Source organism: Panthera uncia, chromosome D2 (genome assembly GCF_023721935.1).
Source record: "Panthera uncia isolate 11264 chromosome D2, Puncia_PCG_1.0, whole genome shotgun sequence".
In the NCBI taxonomy this organism is placed as follows: Eukaryota; Metazoa; Chordata; class Mammalia; order Carnivora; family Felidae; genus Panthera; species Panthera uncia.
In genome coordinates this window covers 58,760,588-58,783,241 of record NC_064818.1, presented here as the reverse complement: position 1 = coordinate 58,783,241, position 22,654 = coordinate 58,760,588, and the positions used below count along the sequence as shown (strand labels likewise).

Below are 22,654 nucleotides of genomic sequence, written 5' to 3'. Positions count from 1 at the left end.
TGTTCTGCCAACAACCTGAGGGAGTTTGGAAGTAGATCCTTCCCCAGTGGGGCCTCAGATGTGAATGCAGCCCAGCTGATACCATGATTTCAGCCTTGTGAAATCTGAAACAGAACATTGAGCTAAGCTACGCCTGGACTCCTAACCCAAAGGAGACTTGAGGTAACGTGTGTTGTTGTAAGCTGCTGAGTTTATGATAATTTGTTATGCATAGAAAACCAATATACTCACCTTGCTCTCTGCCTTGTGAAGCTGACCTGTGTCGGGGTCCTAAGCCCTCTGGCTTCTGATTGGGTTCAGTCAGTGGGAGCTCTGACAGGAAATTAGAGGGAGGCAGGAGAGAGAAGCCAGGGCTCACTCTTGCACGACTGCCTAGGGCTGGCGATCTCCCTCGATAGAAGGTCACTGCTAAAGGTCACTCTGAAGAGGAACACCCTACACAATTCTTTCTTTGCAGGTTCTCAAATCTCAATCCCTCCTCTGGTCCCTTCAGCGCTAGGAGAGTGGCAACCAAGCCAATCACTATACCCTCAGACAATAAAGAATTACTATTTTCTTGGTTCACAAACGTGGACAGATTTTTCATATTGGAAATCATTTTTGCTATTATGAAAGGAGTAGAACTATCATATACTACAAAAGAGGAAATTATATATGCTCCTTTACTTGACCAAGGCTTTCTTGTAGGACAGGCGGTTGCTTCCAAAGCTGCACTCTTTTGTGCTTTGGCAAACATCTTGACGCATATTGCTTGTTTTCTTTTTTCCCCTCAAATAACCCATACTGGAGGAAATCCATATCATTTGCTTGGGTTTAGGAGTCCCAGAATAAGAGATTTCAGAAGTTGGTCTATGAGCAATAAGGAAAGAAGGCATCATGACTAGGATCCAAGTGTGTGTGTGCGTGAGTGCGTGCGTGTCCAAGACTGTATCATGTTATCATGTGTGGCTAACTTCATCCACCATTTTGTGCAGGGTCACCAAACTGGTAGGTCAAGAAAATGAGGCAGGCCACAGGTGTTGTGCAGCATTTCTGACATTGAGCAGCCTTTCTGCTCCTAGGTCCATACCATTACCAACACTACGCCATGACACCCAGCAACCCCCATGTCCCAAACACATGATCCCATGACTACTGTTGACCTCCCACCCTGGAAGGCCCTTCCAGTCCAGGCTTATCTTCCCAAGTCCTCTTGTCAAAGCCCTTCTCAATTACCACGTCTTTAAGTGAAACTATGCTCTTTTTTCCCACATTATGTTCTCTCAAAGCACTGTTTTATCTCTAATACAATTCTTTGTGTGGTCTCCCTTACATTTTAAGCAAGGGTCTCTCACATTATACTGTGGAGTCCTGCCATTCTTCTACCTCTTTGTAGTCCCCCAAAGTGACACACACTGAACACAGACCAATGCTGGGTACTTAGTAGGTGGCAAAAGACATCGGATGACTGACTACTGGTGACGTGCACACACTGAGACCAAACAAAGGTTTACTAACTACATTGAATCTGAGAAAAGAGGCAAAGTTTTATAATATTTAGAATGGTAGGTAAGGGGTAAGGAGGGAAATGCTCACCCAAGGTTATGGGCTGAAGGGCTTAGGCAGAGTGGTGAGCCCGCCAGCAGTTATCAGGAAGCGGGAAGTGAGGAAGGTAGATGTCAGAAATTCTTAGTCTTGATCTCCCTGGGCCCTTTGGAGGTCCCAGGGTAGACTTAGGGTGAAAATTACACAAAATTATACTACTCTAGCATCCAGTAAGATGCCAGAGACGAGTCCAGCAATGTGGGCAAGAATATTGGCAGAGGAAGATGCCTGAGCTAACACAAGCCCAGTCCACTACTCCCTCGCTGCTCCTTGGGCAAGTTAAGTTCCGCATGCCCCCATTTCCTGAGCTATTAAACTGGGATAAGGATACTTGCCTCAAAGGGCAGTTAGGAGGCTTAAAATGGGATGGTCCAGTGTCCAGCACCTGGCCAGGGCCCCCCACCTCCCAGAGAAGCTAGTATTCATCCTTCCTTTGTTTAGTGCTCACTAGAAGCAGTCTCTGCATATCATTTCTCCCTTAAAACATCAGCAGATGACTCTAGGTTCCCAACTTCTAGGCTCTGGAGTTTAATCAGCTGCATCCTTCAAGGGCTGCCCATGTCGTCCAGCTTTGCCCAACTTCCCAATCTTGGACCTAAACATTTGCAAAGGTGACATTTTTATTTTTGAACAATTCACATTTACAGATAACTTCATTAGCTGTTCTAAAATCGTGTTTGGTGACTTACACAAATATTATACTGGGTAGTGAAACTTTGTACACTTCTTTTGAAATATGTTTTATGGTAATATTTTGACATAGCTAAGATTTTTTTAAAAACTTCCAGCTATATTATAGTAATTTTGTATAATCATAACAAAAGAAAGGGAGGAAGGGAGAAGGGTAGAAGGAGGAGGGAAAGAAGGAAGGAAGGAGGGAAGGAAGGAAGGAAGGAAGGAAGGAAGGAAGGGGCGAGGGAAGGGCAAAATAACACCCGCCAAGACTGCATTCTCACACTGAGCTGGGAGTCTGATGAGGCCACGGGGCAGGGCAGCGGCCTCAGAGTTTTAACTCTGAGTAGTAGATGCTCTTTCCACTACACGGCACCCAACCAGATTCATGGAATGCATTTGCCTCACTCAAGTAGATGTTTCCTGAGATCCCTTGCTGGGAGCCAAGGACCACATTCCCAAAGCATTCCTCAAGTTTAAAAACAGTAGCTCACAGGACTGATTCAGCTGAGAAACCAGCCGAGTTCACCTGGCTCTCAACACTTAGGGCATTTAACTCTATCCCAGGCTTTCAGTGAACAAAGAGCTTCCCCAGACTGAGACACTGAGTCTAAGAAAAACACCAGGCAGTCAAAAGGTACAAACTTCCAGTTACAAGGTAAGTCCCAGGGATGTAATATACAACATGATGTCTGTAGTTAGCACTGCTATATGGTATATTTAAAAAATTGGGGGGGGGGTGCCTGGGTGGCCCAGTCAGTTGAGCGTCCAACTTCAGCTCAGGTCATGATTTCATGGCTCATGGGTTCAAGCCCCGCATCGGCCTCTGTGCTGATAGCTCAGAGCCTGGAGCCCGTTTTGGATTCTGTGTCTCCCTCTCTTCCTCTCCTGTTCACACTCTGCCTCTCTCTCTCTCTCTCTCTCTCAAAATAAATAAACATTAAAAATTTTTTTTTAATTTTTTAAAGTAAGCTTCATGCTTAGCTCCAACATAGGGCTTGAACTCATGACGCCGAGATCAAGAATCACATGCTCTTACTGGGTGTTGTACAGAAGCCAATTTTGACAATAAATTATATTAAAAATAAAGAAAATAAAAAGAATCACATGCTCTTGGGACGCCTGGTTGGCTCAGTTGGTTAAGCATCTGACTTTAGCTCAGGTCATGATCTCATGGTTCACGGGTTGGGGCCCCGCATTGGGCTCTGTGCTGACAGCTCGAAGCCTGGAGCCTGCTTCAGATTCTGTGGCTCCCTCTCTCTCTTCCCCTTCCCCTTGTCTCTCTCTCTCTCTCTCAAAAATAAATAAACATTAAAAAAATAAAAAAAATAAAAACAGTCACATGCTCTAACCGACTGAGCCAGCCGGACGCCCCGATGTGAAAGTCACCAAGAGAATAAATCCTATGAGATCTTATCACATGCATACACACACAAACACATATACATTTCTTTCTTTCTTTCTTTCTTTCTTTCTTTCTTTCTTTCTTTCTCCATATAAGATAATGGATGTTAATTAAACTTACTGTGATAATCATTTCATAAAATATGTAAGTGAAGTCATTATGCTATACACTCTAAACTTACACAGTTGCTGTATGTCAACTATATCCCCATTAAACTGGAAAAAATTTTTATGTTTATTTGTTTATTTATTTTGAGAGAGAGAGAGAAAGCAGTCATGTGCAGGGGAGGGGCACAGAGAGCAGGAAAGAGAGAATCCTAAGCAGGCTCCACACTCAGCACAGAGCCCGATGTGGGGCTCAATCCCACGAACCGTGATATTATGACCTGAGCCAAAGCAAAATATCAGACACTCAACCGACTCAGCGACCCTGGTGCCCCAGGAAAGATTTTTGAATAAAATAAAATAATTTTTAAAAAGGAAAAACACCAAGCCAAGAGCAGCACCTTTTCTGCAAGGTGGTGAAGCTCACAGTTCAGCCTCCCTTAGTGGAGACCTACTATACATTCTCCCCTCTACTCCCAACTACCAGCAAGAAACCAAAAGGTTGGTCTCCAAGCCAGCTGGTGCTGTATAAGAATTCTGGGCCAATGAAGAGCCTAGTGCTTGGGTTTCTTGGCATCATTACAATAGCTCCCACTCTTGGCTTTGGCTTAAACAACATCTGTACAAAACCTTTTTAAAAATAAGAATACATTAAAAAAAAAATTAAAAAAAAAAAGGGGGGGGGCGCCTGGGTGGCTCAGTCAGTTAAGCGTCCGACTTCAACTCAGGTCACGATCTCGCGGTCCGTGAGTTCGAGCCCTGCGTCGGGCTCTGGGCTGACAGCTCGGAGCCTGGAGCCTGCTTCCGATTCTGTGTCTCCCTCTCTCTCTCTGATCCTCCCCCGTTCATGCTCTGTCTCTCTCTGTCTCAAAAATAAATAAACGTTAAAAAAAAATTTTTTTTTAAATAAGAATAGATTGGGGCGCCTGGGTGGCTCAGTCGGTTAAGCGTCCGAATTCAGCTCAGGTCATGATCTCGCAGCTCGTGAGTCGAGCCCCACGTCGGGCTCTGTGCTGACAGCTCAGAGCCTGGAGCCTGTTTCAGATTCTGTGTCTCCCTCTCTCTCTGTCCCAACCCACTCACATTCTGTCTCTGTTTCTCTCAAAAATAAACATTAAAAAAAATAATAAGAAGAATAGATAAGGGGGGGGTGCCTGGGTGGCTCAGTTGGTTGAGCCTCCAACTCTTGACTTCGGTTCAGGTCATGATCTCATGATTCATGAGATCAATCTCCGAGTTGGGCTCCAAGCTGAACATGGAGCCTGCTTGGGATTCTCTTGCCCTCTCTGCCCCTCCCTGCTCACTCATTCTCTCTCTCTCTCTCTCTCTCTCTGTCTCTCGCTCAAAGTAAATCAGTAAACATTTTTTAAAAATAAGAAATGATGGGGCACCTAGCTGGTTCAGTCGATAGAGCATGCAGCTCTTGATCTCCGGGTCATGAGTTTGAGACCCACGTTGGGTGTAGAGGTTGCTTAAATAAATAAACAAAAAAGAAGGAGGAGAAGGATGGGGTTGGGGAGGGGGGTGTGGGGAGACAGGCTAGGCCAACGGTGGCAATACCAGTCTGATATGGTAAGCAAGATGCCACCTGCATACAGGTGTACAGCTCGGGGCTTCTTACAGACCCAAGGGCCAGAGCATTCTGCCCAAGGGCCTTTGTCCACCCACTATCCTCCAGGACCCTTGGAAGCCAGCCGCCCCAGAAGATCAAGACATCTGAAAGAGGATAATGGGAAGAAACAAATCTTTTCAGCATCTCAGTTCCCCAAGGGCAAGGACTGTACTTTTTGAGCTCTGTACATGGGTACATTATGTCACAGCTGAGCAAATGCTAAATGGTAATCATATTCCCATTGCCATCCAAAGAGATAATAAGGCTGAGACATTCAACAACAAGCAAGATAAGACAGTATTAAAAAAGCAATGAGCCTTCCTCTCAGTCACTATCAAAATGACTTAGTGGCATTTCCTTTGAGCCACTTTTGCTGCTGTTTCCTTTTTAGGGAAATAAAACACATCACTCGACTCTGTTCCCATGCTTTCCTACTGGTGCTGAGGTCCCACACTACTGGAAAAGTTTCCTAAAACCATACTCCTGCTTCCCCTCATCACACCATCCCTTGACTTCCCTCGAGTCGACAGATAATTTGTTGAATGTCACATTCTTTACATTGCCTTCAAACTCTCCAGCCTCATCATGCTCCATTGTCCTTCTCTCTTACCAAGTCCCAGACATACTGGCGGGTGGTTTTTTTGTTTTTTTTTGTGGGTTTTTTTGTTTGTTTGTTTGTTTGTTTGTTTTAGTTCCTTAAACACCTCAAGGTCCCTCCTGCCTCAGGGTCTTTGCTCTACCTATTTTCACTGCCTACAATTTTCACATGGTAGAATGACCAAAGCATTGTACAACTCCAAGGAGCACCAAGTGCACAGAATAATATGAATGGTGCCCGTGGACTTGAATAACGTGACAGCCCTGGTTACCACTTTGTCAATGAGTTCAAATGTTATATCTTCAGGGAAACCACCACTGGTTCCCTACTAAACATACCCTCTCCACCCACCTCAGCTCCTACTTCCACTCATGTGCTCCCTAGCACATCACCCCTGCTGTATTTTCAACACAGCACCTGCACTATCTAAACCTATATAAACCTTTTACATGTTTTTCCTATAAGAATGTAAGATCCATGAGCACAGAAACATTGCCTTCTTACTCCCATGGAACTCTCGGCATGTCACAGAGCACCACACACACATTTAGATAATGTGCACTAAACGGGTACAGAAATCAATTAAAGGTTTATCGTGTCCCAAGCATTGTGCTAGATGCTGGAAGTACTCCACCACCCCGATAAAGCAAAGTTCAGACATTTTTACCAAAATCACACCCCTCCTCTCAAAGGAACGCTCTGACTCTATGAAAATGCTGTGCACTTGGATTATGTCCCCTCTTAGGGGAATAAGGGTCCAGACTGAAGGAATCCTCCCGAAAGCGCTAAATGCTCAGGCTTGATGCTGAACCGAGAGAATTCTTCACCTCCAATGTGAGAATGCTTTCTCAACAGCCAAAGAAACCCCAAAGTTACCAGTGGGAAGCCAATGGATGGTTCTGAGCAGGGGAGTGATATGAGTAAGATGCTGTGGACAACTGCCCTCAGCCACAGAGCTAGCACAGAACTAAGGGATCCATATCAGCAATGTTCCTTCAAAGCTCCAAACCCAAAGGCTCCACGTGCAGCTACTGCCTTCCTTCTGGGCCTTTTCTCTGCACAAAACCCTGGCCACGGGAATGAAAAATTGTCAGACTGGCTCCAGGAGGGCAAGAATCCAGGATGCCTGCAACCTGATATATTGGAAAAGCTAGAGCAGAAAGGAGAAGGGGTTAGGGCAAGCCACAGCATCGTTGGCTGTCAGTTTTCACTACACTTTCTCCTCTAACCAACCAGCTTTTCAGAAGCATTTAGGAGTCAAATCCATCACAAGCAGAAAGTGCAGCCAGCTGGCTTGACCCCCTGGGATCAGATGGAGAGCCTGGGCCAGGCCCCATTCTCTAGTAGTTACCCCTCCCCACAGGCATGGCTCCTGAGCTCCTGACCTCATGTTAAAAGGCCTGAGATCAGAGTAAGGGAAACCGGTGGTCAGAGGCAGGGCTCCAAGTGCCCCCAGGCATCACAGGGCGGTCAGCCCTGGAAAAACAAAAGCATCTCCTTGACTGGCCTTCTTGTGGCAAAGCCGGTTCTATGACCGGAGCCTCAAGAAGCCTGAGTAACATGGAAGGGAGTAGGAAGGAAAGGGAGCTTTGAAGGCCACTTTTACTAACACACTAATATAGAGCTTGGAGTCCAGTGGAACACGTCCCTCTCAGAAGTTGCTATGAACCCACTTTCTCCCCAACAAATGGGCAACTGGTCTAGCCCCAAACACAGGCCTCGCAATGTTTCTGAGTCTCAGGACTCCTGCTTGAAAAAGCCTTCCACCAGGCTTCAAGGCAGGGACTGCAGAAAAGAAGGCAAGGAGGTTCCGTGTGATGACCTCAGGCTCCGAGGCTGTTATCAGGCCCACCTGCCCATAATGTTTTCCAGTTCAAGGACTCTTCAGCCAAAAAGACTGGAGGCTCCATGAAGACCAGACCAAGAGTATGCTGCCATTAATATATACCTCATGCCCAGAATTGCCCAAGCAGTGACTATCTCTGTACCAAATGAATGGCTGGCCTCCAAACAGGCCAGTGATTAATGCTGAATGAGAATCAAGTGTCCCCACCCATCAATGGGAGACCCAGTGCCAGGAGAGATCTACTATTGTTCAATCATTTGATTCCTGTGTATGGCAGAAAGCCTCACAAGCCCTGAATGACAGCCCATTTATTTCAGGCAATTACCTGAAAAGGATCTCATCCTTTGTGCTTATACTTGTGCTCATACCTATGAAACTTCTGTGCACATTGGGTACGAGGAGCCTGGGGCACTATGTAAGCCATCTCAGTCTTCTGTATCCACACACCCAAGAAAGGGAGAAATAAGGAGACTCATGGTGTCCATTTCCGGGTGATGGTGATCACCAGATCTAATCACCGATCACATTTCTAAAGGGAAAACAACAGTTGGAACAACACACATCCTCAGGGCTACCACCACCAAGCATGGTGATTTGTATTTAAGGGACTAGGTATTAACTGAGAGGTGGGTAGCCAGCACAGCACATTTACTATGGAAACTGCTCCTTATACCTGTGAGAAGTCAATCAGCTAAAGCAGGGGGGCAGGGGGCCGAGAACGAGGAGAATGTAGTTAATGCAACATGGCAATGAGTAGGAACCATCTTCCCAAACAAATGTGCTGTTTTCAGAATTTGGAAACCCTAGCAGCTGTGGGCTGATTGAATTTCGAAAAGAGCATTAGCCATGCAGTGGGGAAGCTCTGAAAGACGTTAACTCCCAAACTGAGGGGACTCGAAAAAGACAGAAGCCCTACACACACCTGGGACAGCAACACTCATCACGAATTACTTATGGAAATCACCGTGAAGATAGATATAGGATCACAGACAAAAGGTGAGAGGATTAGGAATACTTTTTTTTCCTCCCTTCTCTAATTTCCAACATTTTGGGTAAAATGGTTCAACTGTCTTTATGAGTGAAAAAAGCAAACTTATAACTAAAAAGTAACAACAATGATGGATGGAACAAGAGAGGTACAGGCCAGGAAAGTTTTGGATTTTGGAAAATCTTCTCAATGCTGGTTCAATTAAGACGGAGAGTTTGAGGTCTGGCTGGGACCTCAAGGAGCCTGCTGTATTAATTTCTCATCTAAAGCAAGAAGAAACTCACCAGGACCTAGAGTGGAAAGTTTGCTCACAAGTCCTTCTATCATCTGTACTGGAAGGCACAATCAATCTTGAACCTTGGTCTTGAGACTATGGGTCCCAGTACCAGCTACAGATTTTATGGAAGACGCCATGATCGGGGAAAAGGTAGAGAATTCACGAGCTAGCCCCAGTTAGTACCAATAGAGACGGAGGAATTCTGATGTGGACTCAGCATCTACTCAGGGGAACTAACTTACTTAATAGCTTGAGAAGTGACCAAAGGGCAAACATGCCAAAAACATGATTAGCCCCACTGTCTGAACCCATAATGTGAGAAAAAGGGTTTGTGTGTTTGGGGGTGAAGTGGGGAGTGGGAGGACGTTAGGAACAGAAACCAAGTCACCAAAGCAGAGATACAGATGGCAGATAAGCAGATGGAAAGATGCTCAACATCATATGTCATCGGGGAATTGCAAACCAATACAACAATGAGATACCAATCCACCCCGATTACAATGGCTAAAATCCAAAACACTGACAATACCAAATGCTGGTGAGCACACAGAATAAGAGGAACTATTATTCGCTGCTGGTAGGGATGCAAAATGGTACAGCCACGTTGGAAGACAGTTTTGCTGTTTCTTACAAAATTAAATACAGTCTTACCATATGATCCAGCAACTTTACTCAAATGAGTTGAAAACATGTCCACACAAAAACCTGCATATAAATGCTTATGGCAGCTTTATTCAAAATTGCCAAAAACTGGAAACAATCAAGATGTCCTTCAATAATAAATAAATTGTAGTACATACACACACAATGAAACATTATTCAGTGATAAAAGGAAATGAGCAAGCCACAAAAAGACTTCAAGGAAACTTAAATGCATATTGCTTGTAAAAAAAAAAAAAAGTCAGTCTGAAAAGGCTATGTTTTGGATGATTCCAACTATGTGACATTTTGGAAAAGGCAACACGGCAAAATAATTAGTAGTCACCAGAGGCTTGGGGAGAGGGAGGAAGGGATGAATAGGCAAAAAACAGCACATTTTTAGGGCAGTGAAACTATTCTGCATGATACTATAATGGTATTTGTCAGGACATGTATTTGCCAAAACTTACAAACCTGGGGGCACCTGGGTGGCCCAGTCAGTTAAGCGTCCGACTTTGGCTCAGGTCATGATCTCACCGCTGGTGATTTCGAGCCCTGCGTCAGGCTCTGTGCTGACAGCTCAGAGCCTGGAGCCTACTTCAGATTCTGTGTCTCCCTCTCTCTCTCTGTGTCCCTCCCCCCACTCACACTCCGTGTGTGTGTGTGTGTGTGTGTGTGTGTGTGTGTGTGTCAAGAATAAACATTAAAAAAATATTTTAAAAAAACTTATAAAACTGTATAACACAAAGAGTGAACCCTAATGTAAACTGTGGACATCAGTTAAAAATAATGTATCAGTATTGGTTCATCAATTATAACAAATGTATTGCACTAATGCATGATGTTAATAACAGGGGAAACTACAAACAAAGTAAAGTAAAGGTGTGTATGGGAACTCTTTGTCCCATTGTTCAATTTTCTGTTAAGCCTAAAGCTGCTCTAGAATATAAAGTCCATTGAATAAAAATAATCATTACATTTCATTCATAGGTGGAAATTAAGAAACAAAACAAATGAACAAAGAAAAAGAGAGACCAAAAAACAGACTCTTAACTATAGAGAACAAACTGATGGTTACTAGAGGGGAGGTGGGGGGAGGGAGGGGGAATGAGTGAAGTAGGTAAAGGAGATTAAGAGTATATTTATCATGATGAGCACTGAGTAATGTACAAAATTATTGAATCACTATGTTGTTGTACACCTGAAACTAATATAACTCTGTATGTTAACTATACTGGAGTTAAGATTTTTAAAAATAATGAAACAAAATTTTTTGAATGTTTATTTTGGGCAGGGGGCAGAGAAAGAGGGAGAAAGAGAATTCCAAGCAGGCTCTGTGCTGTCAGTGAGGTTCAATCCCACAAACCATGAGATCAGGACGTGAGCCGAAGTTGAACGCTCAACCCGCTGAGCCACCTAGATGCCTCTAAAGTTTTTTTTTAATAAAATTTTTAAAATGGCTAAAATGGTAAATTCTATGTTATATACATTTTACCACAATAAGATAATTAATTAATTACAGAAATTAAAGTGTTTTTTAAAGTAATAAACTAATTTGCATTAATATAAGGACAGAGGGAAAAAAATATCCTCTCCAGGGTAAAAAGACACCTTTATATCAGAAAAAATATCCTTCCCAGATTAGCACTGCAGACGCCCCAGCCAGACGGTGTAGGCACTCCCAACTTTGAAGTGTTCCTCATTTCCACACGCCCTCCCTCCCCAGAGAGAATGATCAGAGACCCCACACATCCTGGTCAGGACACACTCTGGGCTGATGGAATGCTGGGCACATCCCTGGCCACTAAAGAAGCATGACCATGTGAACTTGACACCCAAGCTGGAAGCATCACCTTTGTGCTTTTAAGAATTGCAGACTTTTCCTGGCAACTTACTAAAAATGACTACACTAAGGCAGCAGAGGCCCTGACTGGAGAGATGACACAGGATCCTGTCACCTACCCTCTAGTTTTACCCTCTTGCCATTACCCAGCAGGACTCTTTCTTCTCTACAAAGTTGCTTCAACATCCAGTTCAACATTTCTGCTACAAAGCACTTCCTGCTTAACTATTCACACTCCATTAAGCCAAGATACTTTTGAACTTAGGTGCACAACTGTAACAGCTGCCCCCCACTCTGCCCCTGTGCAAGTAGAGGAAGGGACGGGTGAGGCCTGCTGGAGCCAGACTGCCTGGGTTTACGGCCCAGCTCCAGCATTCACTGGCTGGGTGCACAAGTTCCTTAACATTTCTGTGCCTCAGTTTCCTTACAAAAAAGATATCAATTCCTATCCCACAGAGCTGCTGAGAGAAAGAAATTAGAAGAGTGCCTTGCACATAGTGAGAACTAAAGTACTTACAATTATTATTACATATTTTGAGTTTCTCAAAGCCCTGAAGTTCACAGGGTGAGGGGAGGCAGCCTCCAAGCCACAGAAATCAGGCAAAGCCAAAAACACTGCTCCCAGCCCCAAACCTCATTGTCTTCTTTCCCAGGGTCTCGGCCCCTTTTATCAAGCAGATGTTGGGTGTTTTGAGGACAGAAGGTAGGTGTAACTTCTCATTGTCCCCCCACCCCTCTCCAAACACATCACCTTCCCAAATGTTCTGTCTGACGGGGACCCTCGAGATAGTTTTGCCGGGGAGGTGTGCTGTGCAGCTCCAGGCTCTGTGTCAGAAAGCTCGGCAAGCAGGGCAGCGAGCTACAAAGGTACATGCCGCGCGAGGAGACCATGCCTGTGGAGCTCGGGTCAGAGAGGACAAGGTCACATTGCACACATACCTTGGGACCCGACGTCAGAACTACACTACTGAAATAGAAAAGGTAGCTGAGTGGGATACCTCAGAGGCAGGATGGAAGAATGAATTGAGGAATCAAAGATTAAAGTCCAGAGTCATGAGCTCTGAGTCAGAATTCTGGGCAAGGCAAACTGAGACCCAGAACACGGCCGGTGCAAGGACCAGCAATCGATATGGAAAAAGCCTCATGTGTGGAAGACGGGAGACTAGCAGGGCAAGCTGAACAGGGAAGATTCCTGGGACTGAGAGATCCAATCATGTAAAACCCATAAAGGCTTCCAAGTCTTTGTTTCTCTCTGTGGAAAGAGAAGGAAATCTTCCAGTGCTGACCAGCCCAGTGTCGCTGTGAGTGGCAGTCACTCCTGATAATCAGGCTGCTCAAACTTTTTAAAGTGCGTTTGACTGGGCCAGCTCAAGGAACCTCTTCCCAATTGTCCGCTATCCGAATTGTCTCAACTGTCTGAACTGAAATATCTGGAATCCTTACCCCATGAAGGAAGAGATGATCCACACTGCAAATGAAATGCTTTTTCAGGCCACATACCCACACAGATCTGCTGGGAGCCCCACACTTCCTTAGGTCTTCCTGAGGTTACAAAAGAAACAGAATTCTCAACATTTCAAAACTCGGAGATCTGGGCCCTGAAATCCAACCCAAAGTGGTGGTTTCAGCTTCAAGAATTCTAGCCCTGCTGCTGGCCGTTACTCTCTGGGCAAGGACCAATGGCACCCCACTTTCTCTAGGTAGTCCAGACCCTCTGCCCTTAGCAGAGAGCACCACCATTTCACACGGTCCTCCCAAAACTTAACGCCTCTGGGATGAAAGGCTGAGGGGACCAAAGCTTCAGGGAGGCCTGCCCTGCCATGAGCCTGCAGAGCACTTCCTCAGCCTGCTGTGCCAGCCAGGAGGAGGGCCAGGGCCTGCCATCTGTAGGTGGCTTACAGAAGGGATTCCGGTTGTCAGTTTCTCGAGAGCTCTGGGAAGAAAGCAAAGGTCCGACCAGAGGATGGACCACGCTCCTAGGACAGGTGTGTTATGGCAAAGGCAGGATTTCCACTGGAAACCCCAGGGGATGAAATGACACATTAAAAAGTTCCTGCAAACCCAGCTTTAAGGAGGGAAAATTAGCATTTCCCAACTGCAGGGGACCAAGGCCACACAAAACAACAAGTGGAAAAGTTAATCTGTATCCAGTATTTTAATAAATAACTCATTGGTACAGAGCCCAACCTGAAGGGAACCTGAAGGGAAAAGGAGGTCCTCTACCAACCCAGCAGGGGCAGCCACAGAAAGCCGGGCAACAACAGTTCCAGCCCCAAGGGGAGCAAGAACAACTCCAAACTCCAGACATACCCACCAAGAAGCCAGCGTTTGTGGGGCAGGGCCCAGATCGACCATGGGAGGTAGAGGTGAGGCTCTAGCCTGTGGAGCGGCCAGCCTGTGGGCCAACACCACACAGAGTCTGTCTTTGGAACCAGCCAACATGTACAGCAGATGACCTGCTCAGTGGAATCCCACCAGGGAAATCGGCCTGAGATCACAAATACACTGTGCAACTGGCCAGCCTCTTGCACCCTGGTTAGGCCTCCTGTCGTTTGGGTCCAGCTAGGGCTGCTGGAAGCACCAGGGCAGCTAGAAATCCCCACAGAGAGTGGTGCTGAAGCCACCTCTTCCACAGCCCTGCAAATCTTCACGTCCCAGTACACAGCTGCCGGCCACAAAGGGAAGGGCCAGAGCTGGAAGCTTCCAACAAGCACTTGGCAGCTGACGCTCACACCTCCCAGCCCAGGGGAAGGGCAACACGACAATCCCGGCCGCTAAAGTCAGCTGAGGGGAGCCTTTGGGGTTCCTAGAAAAGCACTCCATTCTTGCCCGTGGCTGCCCGGAGCTGGAACTTGTTCCATCTCTCCAACTTCAGAAAGAGTCTCTTAAGAGCCTTTTAATTCAAACAAGTGCTCTCTTGTCCTGTTTCCTTTGGTGAATGTGAAGAGGGAAAGAACCTGGCCATCTCAGGGCTCATGCAACCAGCTTGCTCTTCACTCCTTTTAGGGCTACCAGGGTGGGGGTCCCCTCCTGCTCCCAAAGCAAGCCTGCTAGGAGCAAGAAGAAATGCAAGGGACCCCTGGACTTCTGCTTGTCCTTATCCTCGACAAGCTGTGAGAAGGGAAGATCTTAATGGGAGGAGGCACGCTGTAGGCATTTAATAAATGCCAGTAACTCATTAAAATGGAAAGACAGGGACGCCTGGGTAGCTCAGTCAGTTGAGCATCCGACTTTGGCTCAGGTCATGATCTCACAGTTCGTGGGTTCGAGCCCTACTTTGGGCTCGCTAATGTCAGCCTGTCGGCATGGAGCCCGCTTGGGATCCTCTATCCCCCTCTCTCTGCCCCTCCCCTGCTTGTGCTCTCCAAAAAATAAATAAATATTTTTTTAAATAAATATTTAAAAATAAGTAAATAAATAAAATAAGATAAAACGCAAAGGCAATACAGCATAGTGGTTCAGAATACAAGCTGTGGGATCACTAGACATGGCTTCTAATTTACCACCAATGCAGTAAGTTCACTAAGCCTAAATGCCTGTATCTATAAGCAAGATGTAATAAGAATTCCTTGTGTCGTAGAATTACTATAGGGATTACATAAAGGGATAACTTTATAAAAAGAATTTAGCACTAACCTGGAATATAGTAAAAGCTAAAAAAAAAAAAAAGTTTGCTTATGTTATTAGGTTAAAAACAAACAATATCCATGCATTCCTTTCTTCCCATTCATGAAAGAGAGCTTAGGAGAGTGGGGACTCTGGGAGACCCTGCCACTCTCATTTGGTTGTTGTATGGTCTTTAGCAGCCTGCTGTACTTTCCTCCACTTACAATTAAGGGACATGGACTAGATCAGTGTTTCCTATTTGTCTGTGACAATAATAGTACTGAATCAGGGGCACCTGGTGGCTCAGTTGGTTAAGCGTCTGACTTTGGCACAGGTCATGATCTCACAGTTTGTGAGTTCAAGCCCCGCATCAGACTCTGTGCTGACAGCTCAGAGCCTGAGGCCTGCTTTGAATTCTGTGTCTCCCTCTCTCCCTGCCCTCCCTTGCTTGCGCTCTGTCTCTCTCTCTCTCAAAAATAAATAAACATTAAAACAATTAAAAAAATAATAATAATAGTACTGAATCATTTTTTTTTTAAGTTCCCTTTACAATTCACTGTCAATTTTTCTAATCATGTCTAGGGCCAGGCTTTATTTGGTGTTAGTGTATCTTTTTAATACCTCTCTCATACTTGCTTATCTCTTGAACAAAGAGAATGCTGGCCGGGGCACCTGGGTGGCTCAGTCGGTTGAGCATCCAACTTCGGCTCAGGTCACGATCTCACAGTTTGTGAGTTTAAGCCCCGCATCAGGCTCTGCGCTGACAGCTCAGAGCCTGAAGCCTGCTTCAGATTCTGTCTCTCCCTCTCTCTCTGCCCCTCCCTTGCTCACACTCTGTCAATCTCTCTCTCAAAAATAAATAAACATTAAAAAAAACTTAAAAAAAAAAAAAGAAAGCTGGCCTCAGATTTAGAATCTTCTGTGACAGGCCACAGTACTAAATCAGAATTTAATAATATTGCTTTGTTATCACTGCATTTATTTCTATAGTTACCTTTAAATTATGGCAAGTGATACTGGTTTCCATACATGGTAGTGACTGAACTTTTATTTATTTAAAAAAAAATTTTTTTAACGTTTATTTATTTTTGAGACAGAGAGAAACAGAGCATGAATGGGGGAGGGTCAGAGAGAGAGGGAGACACAGAATCCGAAACAGGCTCCAGGCTCTGAGCGGTCAGCACAGAGCCCGATGCGGGGCTCGAACTCACGGACCGCGAGATCATGACCTGAGCTGAAGTCGGACGCTTAACCGACTGAGCCACCCAGGCGCCCCATGACTGAACTTTAAAATATATATTTAATATATATTAAACTTTAAAAAATATATTTATAATAGTTTTTAAAAGGGGAGAGTCAGTTAGTTTGTTGATTTTCAGTGAGCTCTATGCCCAACGTGGGGCTTGAACCCATGACCACAACATCAAGAATATCACGTTCCTCCCACGGAACCAGCCAGGCACTCCAAAAGGGGGGTTAAAGAGAACATAGAATAGATGATCTTACTACATGGCAAAAATCATGAAGGCAGCACTAGAAGTTTGGGAAACACTGGGCCAGAAGATTTTTAAAGTCCCCTCAATCCTGACAGTGAGTGCTGGCACCCTGAAGTGTCAGGTTGCAGATTCCCCCTGTGCCGTTCCTACTGGCCTGCAGCTTGCAAGTGCCTCTCAAACTTCACCTCCTCCCTGGAGCTTCTTCCAATCCAGCAGCTTGACTAAAAGTCACGCCCTCTACTCTGCTCCCAGGTCATGTTCTTCAGCCATGGATTACGGCATTTATTACCCAGTACTATAAGCCTCTCTTTATATTCATCTCCCCTCTAGAACATGACCTCCTTAAGACAGGAATTACGTCTTGGCATTTTATCCCTCAGACACCTATTAGGATGTTCTGCGTCTGGTACAAAATAGGTGCTTAACGAATGTATGCTGAATAAATGAACCAATGCTTCGGCCCTTTTTTCACTGAATGGAAAGAGAAAAGACAGTGGGAGAAGAGCATTACCAGAGACTCATTTGCCATAATTCCAATTCAACATTTCTTAGCACTTAAACTGGATGATAGAACACTCGCCTTTCTAACCTCAACTTCAAACACTAAATTAAATAAGAATTTTTAAATCTGTTTCAAAGAGGCCTTGCCACATGAAATGTTTGGAAAAGCAAACTTTTCTTTAAGAAACTTACCAGGATCGAGAAGAGACCAGTCACACCAGCACAAGGCCAATTACAAAGGTACTTTTGACTTCTGTAACATAGACCAGAACTGGGTAAATATCCAAGAACACTCCTTCCATGTCCTTCTAGATGTAGGACATAATATCAGAAAACACTAGATTCCAGTGGTGAGATACAGCCCAAATGGAGATCTCACTATTGTCATAAATGACATACAAATATCAAAGTGTTTTATCAGACAGAAATTGTACACATATAAAGGGGTACTTTCAAACATGAAAAAACAGTAAGGAAGGCCGTCTTTAATTCAGAGGTTACCCCCTGTGAAATATGGAGCTTTCTCAATTATGTTCTTCTTGTCACTTTAGGCCTTGGACCCATACCCCATAAGCAGATAGAGTGTAAGAAGCTTTAACCCAAATAGGAAATGATATTCCTTTGACTGGAATAAATCTGTCAACAAAAAGGTACAGGCTCACTGCACTCTGCAGGTTCTTATTAAAAATATACATTAAAGTCCAGCATAGTGCCTTTACTCCCCACATCTGTTTGCTATTTTATCTCCATTATTAATACTGTAATGCAGGGTCCCCATTCAGGCAAGATTAATTCACTGTTCCCAAAGCCTTCTGCTGACATTGCAATGGATCTGTTTGGAAGGCTGTAAAGGCAGGCCCAGGCATTGCTCTCGACATGTGATCAGTAAGGAGATGAGGCCTGCGCCCCCAGCTTAACAAGAGAGAAGAGGAAGTTGGATTGGACCTGTGATCAGAGAGGTAAAGTAGCCCAGTGGTTAAGAGCTCAGACTTTGGACTCAAGACAGCTCAAGTGAATCCTAGTTCTTTTATTTTAGGCAATTCATTTACCCCTAAGTGACTCCGTTTTCTCATCTATAAAACGGAGATAACAAAAGAACCTGGTAAGATTGTAAAGTATTTGATGCAATGATAAAGAAGCTAGTAAGAACTACAAAAAGCAAAAAAAAAAAAAAAGATTATTATCATCTTCTTCATCATGATACCATGATCATCTCCAGAACCAGCCTCTTATGCTGAGGCAGGGCAGGAAGAACCCTGCTAGTCTTTCAACCTACACATGCTAAGTAGTCATCACCAAGATACCAAAATGATAGTATAGGAGGCAAAAGGGGACAAGAAACAAAAAAACAGGAGAGGCTATGATAACAGAAATAGAATCAGCTCTTGATTAACCATGCTAACAAGGGGGAAGAGAAGGAAAACATTTATTTGTTTGTTTGTTTTGAGAGAGAGGGCGCAAGTGAGCAAGGGACAGTGAGAGAGGGAGGGAGAGAGAAACCCATGAGGGGCAAAGAGAGAGAGAAGGAGAGAGAAGCAGGCCTCACCGAAAGTGGGGCTCAAGCTTGTCCGAAGCAGAGAAGCAGGGCTTGTGCTCACCAGATGCGGGGCTCAACTCATGAACCGTGAGATCATGACCTGAGCCAAAGTCAGATGCTTAGCTGATGAGCCACCCAGGTGCCCAAGAAAACATTTGAATTGAAGAAAAGAATCCCTCCCATGAAAAGGTGTAGATGGAAACAAAAAAAAAATTTGTTTTAATTACAGACAGTAACTTACTGGAGTACATGACATAATTGTTTAAGAAATGGGAGAGCACAGTCATTAAGAATATGAACTCTGGATGGGTGCCGGGGTGGCACAGTCGGTTAAGCATCCGACTCGTGATCTCGGCTCAGGTCATGATCTCATGGTTCATGGGTTCAAGCCCCATATTAGGCTCTGAGCTGATGGCACAGAGCCTGCTTGGGATTCTGTCTCTCCTCTCTGCCCTTTCCCTGCTTGTGCGCTCTCTCCCTCAAAATAAACTTTTTTTTTTTTTTTTTTTTTAAAGAGTATGAACTCTGGAGCCAAAATGCCTGCATTAGAATCCTGCTCCACCACTTCTAAGCTGCGTGACCTTAAGCAAGTTATAGATTCTCTTTGTGTCTCAGTTTCCTGATCCATAAAATGGGGCATATATGAGCATCTACCAGTATTACATGACTGTGTTGAAAATAAAATTAGTTTATATATACAAAGTGAAGAGAAGAATACCTGGCTCATCATCAATACTTAATAAATGTTAGCTTTCATTATTGTTAATGTAACTTATTTTTTGAGCGGACTTAACACTAAGTTGATGTTTAACTTAATATTAAAAATTGTTTAAATTCAGTGGTTATAGAGGGAAGTGGGGAAGGCAGGTGTGTACAGAAATGTACAGGGCAGAAATGTACAGGGCGGAAAATGGGACTAGACTAGACTAGAATAAAAAATGTACTATAGATAATCTGAGTACAGACAACCCCAGGTTAAAAGGAAGTAGACAAGGAGTAGATAAGATCAACAGAAGGATAGAGATGGATATATTCATAATAAAGCAAGTAGGTAAAATGTTAATTGCAGAATCTAGGTGGTGGGTATTTGTGTGTTCACTATAAAATTCTTTCAACTTTGCTTTATGTTTAAAATTCTTCATAATAAGCTAGAGGGAATAAAACAAGTAGACCTAAAAGCATCAACTCAAATTCTGGGTCATAGCTATGCTGACTGTCCTCTGGGCTCAAACACCAAAGCAAGCTTAGAAAACTCTGATGGTTTTGGAACACTTGCTCATCATCAACACTGTCCCACACCAGATGAGCAGAGCTCGGGTGCTGACGTGGATCACTCTGGCATATGCAGGTATAAGCAGAGGGCAGAAACCCAGAGGTTCCACCTGAAAAATGCCAACTTCACAGAACTATGACATTATCACCCCTGCTGAGGGAAACCCCAGAAATAAGGCTCAAGGCTAAGAAACAGACAGGTGGAGGGTGGGCGGGTGTCACACACTCACTCATGGACTCTGCTGTCACCATAGAGATCACTCAGGCCAAAGCTGATGTAGTGCCAGTGTTCGGGGATATTGGCAGAAGGGCTCCCCACGTTCCTGTACATGCTAACATAGTCCAAGGGGTCTGGGCCGCCCAACCTGCAAAACACAAAACACAAGGGAGTCAGTGTGAGTCTGAAAGCAGACAATGTGAAGCTAAGCAGTTATGCCTTACAAATCTAAAGACCCCATCGTGGAGGAACCTGGGATGAAAGATAACTAAAAGGAGGCCATACCTCTCTGGGATAAGACCAAGGGATGGGCAGCTAGAAACTGCCCGATTCCGTAAGCACAAGAGGCTCCCTTCTCCTGTCCCCTATATGCAGGAACTCTTTTAGAAATAAAACAGAGTGGGTGGTTGTCCCTTTTGATTGCTCCTGTTTCAAATTACCAATCCCAAACGGGATTGGAAGGGATTATCTCTCTTCCATGGCGCCTGTAAACATGCCAAGCTTCAAAGCAAGAGGTGCATTAGTCAATCAATTGGCTTCTGTTGAAAGACCATCCTGAGCATCCCCAATGGGCATTGTTCCTGGAAGCAGAGGCTCAGCTCCACTCCTGCCTCTTAGACAGCTAATTCCTGAAAGACTATATTGTGCCCTATGTTAATTACAGTTTGTTCTAAACAAACCCAATGCTTCTAGACCCCAGCCTGCACCCCACAGACCAAAGCTCGTCTTTTATCATGCAAGTGACAAAGGCCAAACTTAGGCTAGCCCAGCTCTGCACAGAGAACCGCAGCAGGCCAGGCTGAGCCTTGTGAGTGCCTGCATTTGGAAGATGATCCTAGGAGACTGTTGCCTCAAAGGTAGAGCTAGAATATTAAATGATTTGGGGCCTCTGAGGACCACATTAAACTTCCCCCATAATTCCAACAGAGAAGCAGCTGAGGAAGAGATTCAGTCATTATCTCACTCTGAGGATTTAATTCCATAAGGGTTTATTCCTTTATTCCTTTAGTAGAGCAATTAGTGCTCTTTAAAAAAAAAAAAAAAAAAAAAAAGTCCTATGTTTCTTCAGAATGAATAGGGAAACTTGGTAGACTTGAGAAACAGACTAAATGGAACCATCAGCGGAAGGAAGTCTGCATTTAGCCCACAAACACTCTGCATTTGAGCTGCCTTGGACATCTGACTGTTTCACAGACTGCAAAAACTCTGCCTGCCCCTGGGACATTGATGGAGTGCACTTTGCAATTGGGATCATATGCTGAAGGAACGCTAATGATCAAATAAAATACATGTTACATGTGATCCCAGCACGTGTGCCAGTATCATGCAATTTAAATACTATTTAAAACTAGTAGGTCTGGTTTCATCCTCCTTTGTCAGGGTATTACTTGCCTTTATAGAAATCCTTATTCTCTGCTAGGAAATGCTGAGTTATTTATAGAACTTGTAAGAGAGTTGCTACAAATAGCTAAGAATATGAACTGAGTGGATCAGGAAAAGGGACAAATCTCTGTGTCTTCCCTTAACTGTGATTTGGCCAAATCATGAGACTATTTCCACAACCAGTTGGATACAGAAAAGTTTGCTAGGGAAAGGAGGAAACAAAAGGGTAGCTACCCCGAGAAGAACCACATGGTAGTTGCCGAACCCCAGAACAGATGGGAGTGCCTACAGGCTCCATATCTGCTTGGGTTTCCTGCTGCAAATTCCCAATCTTGCTCCTTCTTCAGCCTAGGTCCATCCAGCAACAAGTAGAAAAGAGTATCTACAGTTCCATACTCTATCTGCCACACCCCTGCAGCCCTCTTTCTGGCCAAGTCTCTCAGAGGATATAGCATCACGTAATGAGGCTTTATCTTAAAACTATAACTGCAGGGAATAACCAAGAGTCAGACAAAATTAACCTTGTCCCAAGCACAGAGTGTTCTGTTCTTACTCATAAACCTGATGGGAAACAGATGAGTATATAGAAAATAATCACATTTTGCACTTAGAAAAAGATGTTATCCAAGGACCCAGAGAATCCCTTGATGCTCTTCCTTGAACTTACTTCCTTGAACACCTAACTACACCCCACAAGGCAGTTGCAGGACTGTAGTGACTCCAGGTCACTCCATGCTGTCAGCCTCTTTACATCCTCCTACTGACTCACGGAACTGGCCTCAGCCCTAGCCAGTCTAGTTTCTGCCACCTCCAGATGAAGTTAAGAGGTTATCCTGGAGAAGACTCAGCCCTAAAGGGAAAGGTAACCAGCAAAGACATCCATTCTATCAACCTCCCCCTTTGGGTCTACCTGCCCCGTTGGCCACATTCCAAGCTGCTTCCTGAAGAGACAGTCTTTCAGGACTCAATGAAGGGGATCATCTAACACAATGCATGAATGCGGTTCTGGACAGATTCAACCAATTCCTCAGTCAATTTGGTCCAGAAAGACCATGAAGACAGGCTCTTTGTCAG

The 22,654-nt window shown here is 44.5% G+C and overlaps 1 protein-coding gene across 3 annotated transcripts in view; it reads right to left on the bottom strand.

Annotated features, from left to right (window-relative positions):
- Positions 1 to 22,654, bottom strand: part of SUFU (SUFU negative regulator of hedgehog signaling) — a 112,785-nt gene that overhangs the window by 88,676 nt on the left and 1,455 nt on the right. For all 3 annotated transcript variants that reach the window (XM_049645641.1, XM_049645643.1, XM_049645642.1), the window contains exon 2: positions 20,211 to 20,345. In XM_049645641.1, coding sequence (XP_049501598.1) covers positions 20,211 to 20,345 — 135 coding nt within the window. The remainder of the gene's footprint in view (positions 1 to 20,210; positions 20,346 to 22,654) is intronic.